Below are 16494 nucleotides of genomic sequence, written 5' to 3' on the forward strand. Positions count from 1 at the left end.
GATGGAAGGCCAGCAATGGCGACCACGCTTAGGTGAAAGCGGAGTGTTATCGGTCTTTGTATTTCAATATATATGCATGGTAAAACCTTCAAGATGGACAAAATTCATAGAATTCCTTCGCTACGGCGTTCCTGATAATAACAATGTAATCTTCGATTTTAAAGCCCCAACAATTATTATGATTGTTTTGTGCACAGGTGTCGTGTATGACCACGCCGGCTCATCTGAAGAAGAGAAACTCTTGTGGCAAATGCTCGACCGAGTCAACCTGAACGCCAGCGACGATGGAGAGAAGCCACCGTCAATGGCTGGTAACACAGGCACCCACAAGTTGGTCGACTCTTCTAGCAGAGCACCACACCTCAGCCTGGCCATTGAGAGACTTGATCCGGAAGACACCTTCCAATCGGCAAAGAAAGGTGAATTCCCGTAGCATCACTAAGTTTACCGCAATAGTAGGCTAAATAGCCTACCACTACATTTAACATACATTGGTGTCTAAACTTCAAAAGAGGCGTGTCGAATGAACCAAGAGCAATGACGGAAGTGAAAGCACAGCCGCATATACTTTGTCTACGTGCAGAGACATTTCACTAAGACGGAATAAATATTACCTTTGTAAGCAGAGTTCACGTCTGCACGTCGATATCTGCACGTCACGTGATGCATCGATTGTGCGCGTCCATTTATGCACTGTTAACTGCACTCTTAGGTATGTCTCATGCAAGGAGCTTTGTAAGGCTTACCATTTGATCATTTGCTATCACTGGCATACCTGTTGCTTTTTAGTTGAAATTTAGACAAAAGAAACGTATATAATTTATACAATAAATCTGCGAAGTTGAAAAAATTCTCGTGCAATTAACCTAAAAATTTTGCATAGATAAGCACTTTTGCGAGCTTATCAGCTGGGCTCGAAATGTCAATAAAAAGCCATATTTTTAGAACTGTGGCCACGGTTTTAGAGCGTAAAAGGAAGGCCTGATGCAAACATCACTTCATTTGTTCCTCTGAAATAATTAGGAAGAGATACTTTGAGTTTGATATCTCCGCCTACTTGCATTTAGCACTCGGAACTCCGTAACACACAATTAGTATTTTTTTATTTTTTTCAGTTGGCGTCATTAGCTGTGTGGCGGGCAAATATTCTTTTATTGCAATGATGAGCAAAGTTAGCCCGACTCAATCAGAAAAAAATGCGAAAAATTCAAGTGCACTTGAGCATCGTGGGACATAGGGCGATGCATAATGAATGAAATAAAGAAATGTTCAAATTTATGTTTACTTCATCGCTATATACGTCCATCGAATAGCGTAATATTTTGAGGGGTGTTGGTTGAAGTTGCATGATATAGGAATTTTCATTTTAAAAACGTTAAGTTAGATTTAGAGGGCATGGTTGAAGGGCTCCTTAACCATCGCGAGTTCAAGGGCGAAGCAGTTGTGCCTGTCTCGCCTTCACTTTCCTTTCTACAATCGCTACCTCTCCTCGCCACGTATTTATTATAAAACACGAAGAATTTATTTATTATAAACCCGAACCACACGCTGCTACCTGTGCTTGCACAGCCGCAAACGCAGAACACGAAGTGAAATCGGTTCATCGCGCGCTATAGTCAAGCAATACAAGAAAGAAATAGCACGTGACATCATTGTAAACCATTGTATGAAACAATTCACAGCAAGCACATCTCTTATATTGAACAATCGAGAGCTTATTTCACCCTAACATCACGTGATCAAACTGCAAAGGTCGCGAACCGTGCCGCGAAAAGGGCAACTATGGTAGATAATAAGATCATTTAACCATATGGTGTAGTAGCGCAAATTCACGGGGACGAAGAGGACAAGAAAACACGACACTCGCTACACTCGCAACTAATTTTTATTTCAGAAGCAGCACTTCATATATATCCCATAACCCTAGCGACACAGAAAGGAACTACGAACACTGAATGGTTAAATGATGTCTCACCAACTAGCCCAGCTCTCAACCCTACTAGATAATAAGACTATGGTTTGATATTTTGTTAGAGGCTGTTTAGAGGTCCTCTAAATATTCTCAGTACAAAAATAGGGGTATGTCTCACTGCATATTTGAAATGTTCTCTATATTGACGCATAAAGTTTTTCGTGTATTTATTATGGCTATATAAATGAAACAAGCGTAAGCGTTTACAGTGTAGTTCACAATCTTCCCTTGGGCATACTAACATTTGTAATCACCATCATCGTGTTCCCTCGCCATGTGTTCGGTTTTCGGCTCACGCACCTTTGCTGTAATTACAATAATCGTTTTGTCATACCTGACGTCTTCTCACAAGTGGTGGAGGTTCGGGGATGGTAAATAAGGGCTGTGAAATCGAAATAGCGAAAACTTCTCTGACATGAGGCGTTGCTTCAAGATCTAGAAAGCAGCTTCACAAATGAATTATTCCTACCATGTACGCAAATAATTTTCCATACTAATGAAAAGGAAGCTGCCGCGCTAGTCGAATCGATATAAACATGTGTATTGTATATAGCCATCCACTCTTTTCGGAAGCTTAAACGTAAAAAGACACTAAAGGCAACTATTAAGTCAACGTTTATTGTTGAAATGGTGGTCCTGAAACCTCGTAGTGTTACTTTTGTGCCAATTGATTGCTATGTGGGGTTTAACGTCCCAAAACCACCACATGATTATGAGAGACGCCGTAGTTGAGGGCTCCGGAAATTTCGACCACCTGGGGTTCTTTTACGTGCACCCAAATCTTACTTTTGTGCCAAGAAAAGGCATATTAAAATAAAATCTCATTTTGGAGTTCCGCATCGGGTTGGCGCACTTCAAATCACTCGCCTGAAGAAACGGAAGGCCGGACCTTCTCACTGTCACGAGGCCGTTTAACGGGCATGCACTCGTGTAGGTTCGTGTAAAAGCAAAAACCACCGACGACATAACCATCATCGGGAAATGAGCTGACGAGACCATTTGCTCCCACCCAAATCTCCAACAGTCAATATATTTACAAACCCCTAAATAACAAATAGCAGACAAAGAACAAAGCATACATAACTAGAAAGAGGTTGGCAAAAAGACCAAACGGCTAAAGACGTGAACAGTGCATTACATAAATGTTCAGTTCAAAATAAACTTTGTCACGACATAGCTGGAAGAGGTGCTTGCAGCGAAAGCTGTGCTACCAATGCATGGACGCACTCACGTAAACGACGACAGCGGGGATGCGGGGCTTGCAACTGATGCGACCGAGTAATGGTGAAGACGCACTTGTGCAGTAGGTAAAGAATGGTGATTAGCTTGAGACGCTCACGTGGTTGACTGGCACGGCAGGATGCGTCGGGCTGGTCGAAGTCAGTGACCTTTCGGCGTTCGGCAACCGCAGCTCGCACACGAAGCCGGAGACGTTTCTTGGCCAACGCCAGAAGACCAGAACAAGCCTGGCCCACGTCAGGTGACAAGAAGAAGCTTAGTGTCCAGGTGGGAGCCCGCTGGGACCTCGATGCAGGAGCTCTGCTGGCCGCCACTCCCGCGCCCTGGCCACCTTCTTCACTCGGTCCCGACTCAGCCACGCCTGCCTGGCTTTAGGACTGTGGAACCGTCGGTGACGAGAGAACGCAGGCTGGTGGCGACGCGTCAGCGAACCAGGGTCAACCTGGCCAAGCAGCTGGGCGCACAGCTCAGGCCCGTAGCCCGACGGCTGTTGCTCGCCTGTTGAAACCAAAGTCCGCAGGTCCTAGAAAGGAGTTCAGGACCGGCTGGCCACGGTCCTCTCAAGCGGGAACACGACGGCAGGAGGCCCCGGCCGGTCGAAGTCCTGCAGGCTCGGGTCTGACGCCCGACGGCCCATCTTCAGCGCCTGGTCCGGTGACGACCTTCCGCTTGCCCCGTCTTCTTCGAACTCCCCTTGATCTGCCCTGCTCAGGCTTCTGCTGCCGCTCTCGCCCACTTGTCTCGTCCCGATTGGAGATTCTGTACTTTCGTGGTACCCAGCCATTGGGCCTTGAAATCTCCGTGGAAGGACCTCATTGAAGCAAAATTTTCACGCCCACATGTGCCACAACCGAGCGTTATCTTCATCTTCTTCTGGCTGATGGAGTGGCGCACTTTTTAAACGCGCGCAATCACATCACAAAGCCCCCCTTTCGAAAAGTTTTTTCCCGTAATGAAAAAACTGCAGATAAGTGCACGTTTCACCACACACAACACATATGCTGTCCAACGTTCACTGCCATCTTGCAATCAATCCACTTATTATACCTTGTGCGTTTGGACCGAATTTCCTTAAAGCCCAGTGCAGAGTTCACAGCCAAGCTACGGCGTGTCCTGCCCAAAACTAAGAAAATCACACTCCTTGTGAAATAAAGTTTTAAACACAGCATATTTACAACCAATGTAAGTCCTTGTGCAAGTCGTCTAAATCTAGATGTAGCGACCGGTTATTTAAACTCGACTCTCAGATTATAGCATCCCACACCAGACGAATAGAATGATTGTTTCTTTCATATGAATGCAAAACGAAAACCTTGCACATTTCCGATCAGAGATCTGCCTGTACTTCTGCCTCAGAATTTTATCCACATGGACATCAGCCCTGCCAGCGGCATCTGTCACTACAGCTGGCGCCATGCAGACAGACGCTGCTACAGACCCCTCCGAGTTTTTTATTTGGCTTGCAAACAAGTCACATGCTCCTTCATATAACTTCTTTTAGTTTTGCAAACTCAATGATTTCGTCGTCGTTTCCTGCTCTTTGAACGGAACGCTACAATATTTACTTTGACATGACGTAATCATTACGCCATGCTGAGGCGAGATAACTATGTTCCTCAATCTTGCCTGTGCCACTGCTTACATCTGGAAGTGTTACGCAGGATGACTCTACGGCTACCGCCTCAGAGTTGTCTACAAGGCATACGCTTCTTGCTATGTCACTTGTCTTACTTCGTGCACTGGAAGAATCGGCATCTCGTCTAGAGACTGTTACTTGGTTTTCGGATGTGCACTCTTCGTGAACATCAACCGCCCTTTCGTCAGGGTTGTCTAGAGGACTCCATACCTCTTCTATTAATGTGCATTCCGTTGCACCGGTTCGCGTAGCCATTCGACTATACAATAAACTTGACTGTTCCTTCTCTGACACTTCCTGCGAAGCCATGTTGATCATGGTCACCAAACCTTTACTGGTCTCGCCCTCGCTCTTCCCTTCGACTCTGCCATCCACTATTAAGAAATCTGCACCTAAGGTTTCATCACAAGCGTTCTGAAGACTGCCGTCGAAAAGAGAGACAGAATTACGCATAAAAGTGCTTGCATTTGAGAACAAATAATTTATCTGCTGTTTGGAACTCAGACACAAATATTCCTCTCGCCAGTCTCTATCTTTTAGTGTGCTCACTTCGGCAAGTCTAAGACGCAGTTGCAGGTTTTGGTTCTGTAATTCAAGCTGCTCCTTCTTCGTGCGTGTCTCCAGTTCGAGCTGTTTTTCTTTCTCGCGCGTCTCGAACCCAAGCTGCTCCTTCTTGGCCTGCGTCTCCCGTTCCAACTGTTCCTTTCAAACTCAATCTCCGCCTCCCTCTCTTTGCGAATGCGCCTCTCGCGTTCCTCACACCAAGCCTCCATTTCATCGCCTTTTAGACCCATGCGTCTTGCTAACTCCTCTAGGTCTGCCCTACTCATGGTCGTGTTCTAGTCTGGAGAGGTAAGTGGTAAAAATGGTCTCGTCCTGTCGCGGACGCCAATTTGTGACAGGTTCAGTAAATAAAGCTAGTCGAGCTAGCTGTGAAACGTTATTCTCTCACGAGAAAAGGAAGTGAGCGTTTGATTTGCAAAAAAAAATTGTACTTTCACAAACACACAAAAAAAACACAAAAAGGAAAATACTAAGATCAGAAAAATGTTAACTAATTAGCACTGTCAGCTTCGTTAGCGAGCGGAAACCTCTAAGAGTCTAAACAGTCCTTTTCGTTAATGTCCTCGTGTTTGAGTCCGGACGCGAAAGAAGACGGATACGGCTCACCAGCGGTTCACGCCCTTCAATGGTCCATTGGGGAAGCTGCCGTGGTGAGAGTGCATAAGCTCGGGCCCGTAGCCCGACGGCTTGCTCCCGCTCTCGGTAGACGTCATCTGCTGCGCTGTCTTCCGCTCGAACATCAGACCAAGGTCTTGCCAAGGATTCGCCAATAGCCGCTGCGGTTGAATGGTCACCAGGGCCCCGTGGAAACAGTCGCCCGCTAGGTGGATGCCCTGACGCCCAGGAGGTACTCGCACCCGACGAGGTCGCACGCCGCACCCTAGCCTTCTTTTTCCAAGCACGAGCCCGAATCTCCTCTTCCTCGTTCTTCGATGCCCTGGCTCTGGATTTTTCTCCCATTTCCTTGAATTTTCTTCTTTTTCCAATCGCCAGTGTTCGCCGCACTGGCGCAATACGCCATCTTGCACACATTGTCAGTAGTTCATCTTACGCGCCAAATTTGAAAGTCACTTGACTCGCGCACTTCACTCACAACACTCACGTCACTGTTGCCGTGCACAACGTCGCTCGGCTTGACTGCGCTAGTAGCAGCACACCGAAAGCAGCGAGAGCCACAGCAGAAATATATGCCATTGATCAATTTGCCGCCGTTGACTTCGAGATTGCAGACGCCTTTTTTTAACTGCGCCCCGCTAGATGGCTCCACTTGTGTCGTGTAACCACGCGAAAATTCATTTTTGAACCACTCGCAGCATTCCCAATACTAACGTCCAGTAATTCTTCTTTTCATGAATCAAACAAAAATGAAGAAGCAGCGTTTTATTGGGTCTCTTGATGCACAAAAGGTTCTTTATTTAGATCAGTTAAATCAATTACTAGTGTATAATTGTATGCTGGCCGTCTGATGTGATCGGGCTCATCTTGAGGATGTCCTGCAGCGGCACTTGTGCTCTTGTGCATTTACCTAATTTCTTGGTAAATAGGGCACTGCTGTTGATAATGTTGTCGTTTTAGATGTTGTCATACATTGTGGTTTCACTGTGACATAAATTGTTATTTGACTTTATTGTCCCTTTAGGCAACACCGTAATATCAGGGCATATAGGTCGACCGTGACGCAATGGGTTCTTTGTTTACACTTCACAGGGCAGCAAAAGAACACTTCCCTGCGGTGCTGTTTTGTAAACGTTCAATACAGAACATGAGAGAGATCAAACAAAATGACGCAAGAGACCAAACAGCAACTAGGCGACCTGAGAGAATGCAGAAATGCTTTCAATGCATGAAGACATATACAAATTATACAGCTCAACATAAATATCGACAGGCATTTCTTTCAAAGTTTGAGATTACAGAGCGGGATGGCCTTAAGAATTTATTTGTTGTGATGCTTTGAGTGCACGTTGCTGTGAAAATTTGTTGAGCCGTTCGGTGTTTTTCGACATGGGTAGCACGAGATTGGAGTAAGCCAGACTCAAAGCAGGACTAAATTGATTATCTGCGTTGGAGCATTTACGTTCCCATAGAATTCACGTAATCCAAGAGACCGTTTCTTATCCGTACTAGTGATAGAACGGGGCCTCGACCCACTCTATGCACATTCTATGGCTATTTTCATGCCTTGACCGTCCGAATGGCCTCGATGAATTCCGTGTGTTTGCCTTTCATCCCTCTGTTTCATACCACACCCAACAGAACGCTTACAAAATATCACCCCTGCTTTATCGACACACTTCCCCCTTCATAGGGTTTACTGAGCACCGGGCTGATTCTGCGACTTCCTTTTTAGAGATTCAAGTGGGTCCCTCATGGAAACCTATTCTACGTTTGTAAACAGCTGTAAGCACCGTCGACATATTAGGGAGTTTTAGTGCTGTGTACCCAAGCGGCTTGCGTACCCAGGACGTTGGGGCGGCGGATTTGCGCATGCGCGAAACCCCGAACAGATGCGGCGCAAGATCGCTGGGGCGATGGGGCCATGCGTCCGCGTGGCCATAAACAACGCTGCCACCACTGGCCTCCTAGCGAAGATAAGCTGCTCCGGCGCACATGCTGGCGCATCATGTTACCTTCACGGCGAGCAAAGCCGAGGCTGGCCAGAGCCACCACTTTGACTTTTAAGTTTTAAGCGCAAATATTATAGTGGCTAGCCACTATACAAATTACATGGCACAAAGGCGCGAAATCTCAGACAGCGTTGATCGGCCGCCTTGTAAGGTCCACCTTGGCAAGAACTGATGGTATCCGCACTGCGGATACTTTAGCCGTCGAGTTAAAATAGGCCAAAATGGGAGCACTTATAGCGATTTTGGCCAGATTAGGTTTTGGCCAGATTACCAAAGCTAGAAGGGCCTGCAACATAGAAACTAAAATTATGCCAGCCCCTGACCAGCTGAATACGTGACGCCATCTAGTGCGGTCATAGTGAAACAGACAACCATAACATTGTTATTGCAGAAACATTGTGCATGGTACATCTGTTGCAAAAACTGCTCAGCGACAAAATTACAAGTGCATAACCTTTTTATTCATTTTCACCTCAAAAAGATTACGCGTGAGCTAACACGTTCCTGACTGTGATTGCACGAAATGTCACAAGATGTCGACACTGTCGTTACAGTAACCTTGTATTTTTCACTTCTTTGCGTATACCAGGATACTGTACACGAATTTTAAGTCATAAAAAGAATTAAATAATACTTACGCGACAAGACGCTATGGCACTGCGGCGCGTGTGACTTTCATGCAGCTTGCGTTTGCGTGCGCGCCTCTATAAGGCATTTCAGTTGGGTATGGGTTGGGTACGCAACGCCACGCGCCCTCAAGCCTGCAGCGCCCCAAGAGCTTGCTCTGCTTGGGTACCCAGCGCTAAAACTCTCTATTTAGGCATTTGTATTGACGCCTGAATCGTAGGCTCCGCCCAGCTCGATGCTCGCCATGATCACTAGACTACTGCATGGCACAGCAGCTGCAAAGCTGCCTCTGAACTCGGATACAGCTTAGAAGCTTGGCGACATTCTGAGGCGTTTGTAGCACGACGTTACAAGCTGCTCAGTGTGTCGCCGGCGCCAAGCGCTGTTTACAAACATTATTAGGTCTCTAGAAAGAAAACAGCGCAGTGAGGGACGTACACCTGAGACTGTACGAGAGCCTATGGGCTGTTTCCGGCAAGTGTTACATGAAAGAAAAAAGATTACACGATCTCCCGCTAAATAGAGCCATGTGTAGATACGAACCAGCGGAATCACACTGGCGGCGACGTTGACGCGGGCGCTCATAGCGGCGTCGCGCAGGAGAGCAACCTATGGAAGCGTAAAACACGCAATGATGGACCAGTGTTTCCAGCTGAAACATTCCAATCGCTGACAATGTGCTATAAGAGACAGAAGACTCGGATTGGTCACAGAGACCCGCTGTCCGCTATTTTCAACTCGCATGCTGCAAATTTTTATTCTTCAGCAAAGTACAGGAGAAATTTAATCACCATACATTAAGGGTCAAGATGAAGTGCCTATATATATACGGGCGTTGCGTGAACTGTTGTGGAGCCCGAACAGTCAGGTTTTTCAATCAAGAAACTCGCTAGCAGACGCTACTTGCGTCGGCATTGCACGGCGAGAGAGGAGAGAGCGTAGTGGAGATATAGAAGAGGAAGGAGGGGACGCACAGGCGCATGGACGTGTATATGCCGCGCCGACGCATGCCAAGAAGAGAAGACAAGGCAGTGAGCGTTGGTTAGCAGATGCTCCCGTGCATCGGCATTGTGAGGCGGAACATGGAGAGCAGAAAAAAGGAGGGACGCAAATGCGCAAGTGGGGTGGTCATGCAGCACACCGGATTGAGCTCGACCCTAAGCTACTTCCCATCTAAAGTATGTAGTGATGAAATGAAGAATATAGCACACTTCCACTATATCAGTGTTTATCGCCGGTGTGTTTTTGCATCGGTTTGCGGTAGTTCTGAACACCTCTGCATCAAGATCCTCGGAACAACGAAGGACACCGAAAGAGGTTGTCATGGGCCAACTTGTGAAAAAGTTTTGCTCTGGCACTTTGAGCAGAGAAGAACGAAAGATTGGTATACTGATTAAACAGGCTGCGCCACCTGAGAACGCTGTCTTTCAAAGAGTGCGCTAAGCGCAAGGGCGCCTGCGGGTCGGTATAGTGGATGTTAGCAGCGTAGCGTTTGTTCGTTCACTCGTTATATTTTGTTTTACCTTGAAGCTAACCGACCCTTAAAATAGTCTACACGAAAAGCGCAAGCATCTTTTTTTAATGCGGAGTGTTTTTTTTTACTGCCACGATGTCGCGCTTTGGCGAAGGCGGCGCCATCTGCAGCACCACTGCGCATGCTCGTGTCTCGGAGCACTTAAGGAGCTCCGAGAAGAGGAGCAACCTTGAAGTTCTGACCTAGTAGCCATTGTCCGCGTGGCGTTACACTTTGTCGCAATTATTTTGTCGCCTTTTTGCTGAAAAAAATACGAAAAAATGCTCAACCACTTCTCTGAAAACGAGGCCAACGATTGCTCTAAGGTGGCCACGTCGTGGTTCCTTAACGCATTGAAAAATATTGCAGTTCCCCGATTGGAAAAGTGCCGTACGGAAACGATGCATCGATGCACCACGTTGCATGACCTAGGAAGCTCCAGCCATAATGAACCAGTTCACGTTATCGCTTCTAGAGGTCGACAACACCCTGTGACTAAGAGCGATGATGATTGATTGATTGATATGCGGGGTTTAACGTCCCAAAGCCACCATATGAATATGGCAAACAGCATAGCGCATGGCTTCAGAAATGTCGACCACCTGGGGTTATTTAACACGCACCCAAATCTGAGCACACGGGTCTACAGCGATTTTGCCTCCATATAAATTGCAGCCGCCGCAGCCGGGATTCAATCCTGCAAACTGCAGGTAAGCAGCCTAGTTCCTTAGCCACTAGACCATCACGGTGGGGCCCGCAACCAAGAGCAATCCCAGAGAAAGCAGTGAAACACAAAACACAGGTTTGCGACCACGGTCCAGTGTATAGGGTGCTGGACATACATTGTGATGAATTGCGAGGTGGTGTGTTCAACTGACATTGGTGAAATTTTGTTTCAAATGCGAAGGATTTCTTGGCAAATTTCGGCGGGTTAGACCGTATCTATCTATCTATCTATCTATCTATCTATCTATCTATCTATCTATCTATCTATCTATCTATCTATCTATCTATCTATCTATCTATCTATCTATCTATCTATCTATCTATCTATCTATCTATCTATCTATCTATCTATCTATCTATCTATCTATCTATCTATCTATCTATCTATCTATCTATCTATCTATCTAAAGCCTACGACTTTTAGCATTTCTGGCCGTTTGGATGATGAGATGTTAACCGAAATCGGTATAACATAACATGACGATACAAAGTGCATAGGTGACTAGTCATGACATGGAAGTCAGGACATGTTTCTCAGGAATGTCACGATTCACATGTCACGGTCTTGCTGCTCCTGCGGTGCTTCCATTCGCAAGACATATTGCAAAGCTGGTGTAGCATGACATGACTGCATGGCGAACACAAGTGGCAGGCCTTCAACCTGAAATCATGACATGCGGGTTATGTAAGAACAAGACTACATGCCATGCTGATGATGGCCTCGTGGTCCTTTTGCTGGCTTCACATACACCAAATTCGGTATTGCGGGAAGTGAATGAATGGCGAAGGTATAAAACTGATGCAAGCAAGATAATCATGACATGTGTGTATAAAGTACATGACCAGATATCTGGTTCATGATGCATAAGTGGCCGTTTTCCTAGCTTCACATACAATAACTTTGGTATTACGTGAGGTGAATGAATGAAAGAAATATGACTGCTGCTAAAATGTTATACATGACAAGCATGTCATGTAAGAACATGACTACAGGCCACGCTCATGATGCACTCGCGGTAGTTTCGCTAACTTAACATGCACCAAATTTGATATTACGTCACGTAAATGGAAGATGAAGAAATATCACTGGCGCAAACATGATAATCCTGACATGCGTGTAATGTAAGAACATGACTACATGCCACGCTCATGATGCGCTGGTGGTCTCTTCCCTGGCTCCACATACGCTAAATTTGGTAATGCGGGAAGTGAATGGATGAGGAAGGTAGAAAAATGGTGCAAAGGTGGAAATCATGGCACGCGTGTCAATAAAAAGCATGACTACATACCACACTCATGATGTGCTCGTGGTCATTTGGCTACCTTCACATGTAGTAAATTTAGTATTACGTGACTTGAATAAACGATGAAAATAAATGACATGCGCAAACAAGATAACCATGACATGCGTATCATGTTTGGCTACATGTCGCGGGTTCAAATCCAGGCTGCGGCGGCTGCATTTCCGATGGAGGCGGAAATGTCGAGGCCCGTGTGCTCAGATTTGGGTGCACGTTAAAGAACCCCAGGTGGTCAAAATTTCCGGAGCCCTCCACTACGGCGTCTCTCATAATCATATGGTGGTTTTGGGACGTTAAACCCCACAAATCAATCAATCAATGTTTGGCTACATGATACACTCTTAGCACGCTCGCGGTCGTTTCGCTAGCTTCACATATGCCAAACTTGGCATTACATGACGTGAAATGGATGACGAAAAAAATGCCAGGTGCAAAGATGATAATCATGGCATGAAAGTCATGAATGGCATAATTTACGTCCGCTTCGTTACATCGTGCTGATTTTAAAGTGACATATCAACCTTTCCCATTTGTCCTTCGCATATCATCGATTCCCACTGTACGTGGGATCTGCCATATCTTTTCATAAGATAATGTGCCTATTTTCTGGCCTTGTTTCCATGACGGAAATATGTCACCGGGGTATTGGTACACCCTGGCAAACAGTTTTTTTGTGTAAAAAAGTGTGGATTGCTGCAACTTGTGAAAGTCAGCTTTAATAAATGTGTTTTTCTTGCGGTACCTGTCATAACTGAGCCACTATTGCTATAAAAGCAATCACTCTTTCTCTTGCGTCGCCATTTCTACGGTTTACAGCTGGTCCCAGTGCCGTGGTGTGCGCCTGATGAGGGCCAATTGAAGAGAATATAAAAAGGGGCAACGTCGATGGGAAGTAACTTGCACTTTAATGACCAATGCTCACATCAGCGCTGGCGAATGTGATACGTGTAAGCTAGGCCCAGTAATAGAGACCTGATCCACGAAAGGGCATCGGCACTTCAATTTCTCCCTGGTTTATCCTTGTAAGTTTTGCGATAAAAGAGGCCGTGTAATCGTAATGTTGGTTTTGCTGCCACTGCCAGTCTTTCGCAGTTACCTTCTCAAGATTTGCGACAGTGTTTACTGCGGCATCATAAAGCAGCTTTATTATGGCCACGCCATTCGTGACGATGCTGATATATTTTGTTTAGATGGCTATCGTTACTACAACTGCGCTTCTGCGAATTCCACCAGAGCAAACGAATTTATGAAAGAACAAGTGCAACGAGTCCCTTTGCTCTTGTTTTCTCGTACCGTCTATCGTGCTGATGAAATTTCCAAATCTTGCAGCAACTTGTCGAGGCAAAAATATTTTAAGCAAATATAAGTTGCACACCTTGCGGCCACTTGCGCCCCTTATAAAGTATATTTACACTTTGAAAGAATATTCTTGGTTTCTAGTTGAATTACATGAAAGACTGTCACAATGTGGTCAAAATTTCAGTGGGGAAAAACAGTTTTTTTCTGAAAATATTGTTCCCTCATAGTTCGCCACTTGAATTGGTGATTCCAGAAATACACACACACATACATACATTGTGGTGATTTGTTCTTTCTTGCGTTCGAATGAATCACGAACATTGTCATGTTCAAATTTTTGACACTGCAATACACAGCAAAATAGACGATAAATGTTACTGGTGGAGCAGCTTCCAAAGAAGACCATATAAGTGGCGGCTCATGAGCTTCTGATGTAGCTAGCATCATATGTTTGAAGAGCGAAGCCTTCCGATGCAACAAGAAATACTGTGGATGTGGCACTATATCTGGTAAAGAATTAACGTGCTTTCGTTGGGACTAGCGTGAAATTTGATGTAAAATAGTTTTGGCGGGCCCCCTAATGGCGAACAACTCACAATCAGACAATTTCTTCAAGACTGCGCTTTAAGTGAATGCAAGCTAAACTGGCTTTCCTTTGAAGCTTAATCACATTGAGCCGTCTAAATCTAGCTTAGTGTGGTTAGGGGAACGACCTCGTAAGACTACTCTCGTCAACGTCTCTATAGTCCAGTGTACGACATGTTAACCTGAGTTTAGGAATGTGTCATACGACAATTGCATGCTGCCAATATTGTATTATTTTGTTGTCTCGGGGCAGTGTGCAGACTCCTGGAGAAAGGTGTTGTCGCAGTGCTGGGACCACGGAAGCCAGAAGCGGCGTCGCTGGTCGGCAGCGCTTGCGCTGGACAGCGTGTGCCACACATCTTCTTGTCTCAGGAGTTTCAGCCCAATGCCGGCGTCAACGCGGTGTCGGTGTCTGTTAGCTTGGCACCTCCTCACAGCGAGTTAGACAAGGCACTCCAAGATTTGGTGAAAGCTCAACGTTGGAAGAGTTTCACGATTGTCTACGAAAAGCCAGAAGGTGAGTACCGAGTCGCATAGTTTTTAGGGGCGAAACGCCTTATAGCGGCACTCCATCGTTCCTCGTAGCCGTTGTAGTGTATAACAAGCATAACATTTTGATATCCAAGATGGTGCCGCTGAGAGATTTCTTGTGTGCGTTGTTGAACAATAAAAAATAGTGCTCAATGTACATGCCAATGGCTGCTAAGGGGGAATGAGAGACAGGAGCATTCGGCTTTTAGTTAACGCGCACGCTGCGATCCCCTTTAGCAGCCATTGGCATGTACATTGAGCGCTATCTGACAAGAAGGGTTTGCTACGTTATACTCGCTGGGTGTAACCTCCTTAGTTTTAGAAAGGTTTAGCGAGCGTTGAGCTGCAGTGCCATGAATAAAATGAACTAGTATATACCATGAACTCGATGTGGTTAAAGGTGGAAAGTAGACCGGAAGCGCAAGCCGTAAGAAAGTGTGCGTGTGCCACCTCTCGTTTAGTCCTTGGAATGTCCGCTGGATGGCGGTGCTTCTATATGTAGAATATATGATGAAAAGATGCGAGATGGTGGTACTTGAAGTGTCGAATAGATGGTCGAACGGACACACAGACAGATGCATAGATGGACGCATGAACGGATGCATGGACGAAGGCAGGGACGGACGCACGAACAGACGCACGCACAGACGGGCAGATGGACTCATAGGCGGTCACACAGACGGACGCATGGACGGACGGAAGCAAGAACGACTGGACGGATGAATGCTTCACCCCACTCTCCATCATTCACTCCGTCGATATGCTGCCATGTTTTCGTTTTCTTTTTATTGGTGAATACTCATGGGCAGCCTGCCCACGTGTTCCCGTGAAATCTCAGTTTTTCGCAACACTTCCACATCACCGTGAGCAAATATGCTGCCATATATGCATACCGGTACAATGCCCACAATAAAGGGCGTCATTATTTTAAATTAAAGAAGCACGCCCCGCCGCGGTGGTCTAGTGGCTAAGGTACTCGGCTGCTGACCCGCAGGGCGCGGGTTCAAATCCCGGCTGCGGCGGCTGCATTTCCGATGGAGGCGGAAATGTTGTAGGCCCGTGTGCTCAGATTTGGGTGCACGTTAAAGAACCTCAGGTGGTCTAAATTTCCGGAGCCCTCCACTACGGCGTCTCTCATAATCATATAGTGGTTTTGGGACGTTAATCCCCACATATCAATCAAATTAAAGAAGCTAATGTATGCTTGCAATCTGGGTACTCGATTTTTTTGGTTATAGTTCGCCTGTCTTTCATCGGGAAAACGCAGTTCTGTATTTCACTATATTTATCTGCTCGCTCATGCATTCGCCTCATATCGTCCTTATGTAACCAGATAAATGACTGTTAACATGTGCGACGAGACACTGCCGGTCACAAAAATAGGTATTACACTCCGTCTGAGCAACTGAATTGCTTATCTATGAAGGCTCACTTTCAGTCCCTGTTGCTAATGAATAGAATGAAGGGCTGAAACATGTCGCTTTCACACCGAGTTCCGAAAGAAGAAAAATGTTTCTTGCGCAGAGCGTTTCAGAAGTCAGGTACACTCTTAGTCGAATCCTGGTAAGATAATAATTGTTGTGGTTTAACATCCCAAAACCATCATATCTTTATGAGAGACACCGTATAGTGGAGAGCTCCGGAGTTTTAGACCACCAGGGGTTCCTAACATGTGCCAAAAACCAAGCACATGGGCCTAAAGCATTTTCGCCTCTATCGAAAATGCGGCGGCGGCTGGGATTCGATCCCGTGAAGATCAGCAGCCGATTCCCTTAGACCATGGATCACCGTAGCGGGTCGATATGGTGACTAGAATACACGCCAGCAAGCAATAAAGCCAGTCAAATTATGGCCATTTCAAGTCAGTTCGTTGT

The 16494-nt window shown here is 46.0% G+C and overlaps 1 protein-coding gene across 1 annotated transcript in view; it reads left to right on the forward strand.

The window, feature by feature from the left end:
• Window positions 1-202: 202 nt before the first annotated feature.
• LOC119185981 (glutamate receptor ionotropic, kainate 2-like) overlaps window positions 203-16494 on the forward strand; it is a 100754-nt gene continuing 84462 nt past the window's right edge. Inside the window, exons 1-2 of the mRNA XM_075895856.1 lie at window positions 203-419; window positions 14343-14606. Of these exons, the coding sequence (XP_075751971.1) occupies window positions 251-419; window positions 14343-14606 (433 nt within the window). The 5' untranslated portion in view covers window positions 203-250. The remainder of the gene's footprint in view (window positions 420-14342; window positions 14607-16494) is intronic.

The sequence above is a fragment of the Rhipicephalus microplus genome, chromosome 5 (assembly GCF_043290135.1).
Source record: "Rhipicephalus microplus isolate Deutch F79 chromosome 5, USDA_Rmic, whole genome shotgun sequence".
Lineage (NCBI taxonomy): Eukaryota > Metazoa > Arthropoda > Arachnida > Ixodida > Ixodidae > Rhipicephalus > Rhipicephalus microplus.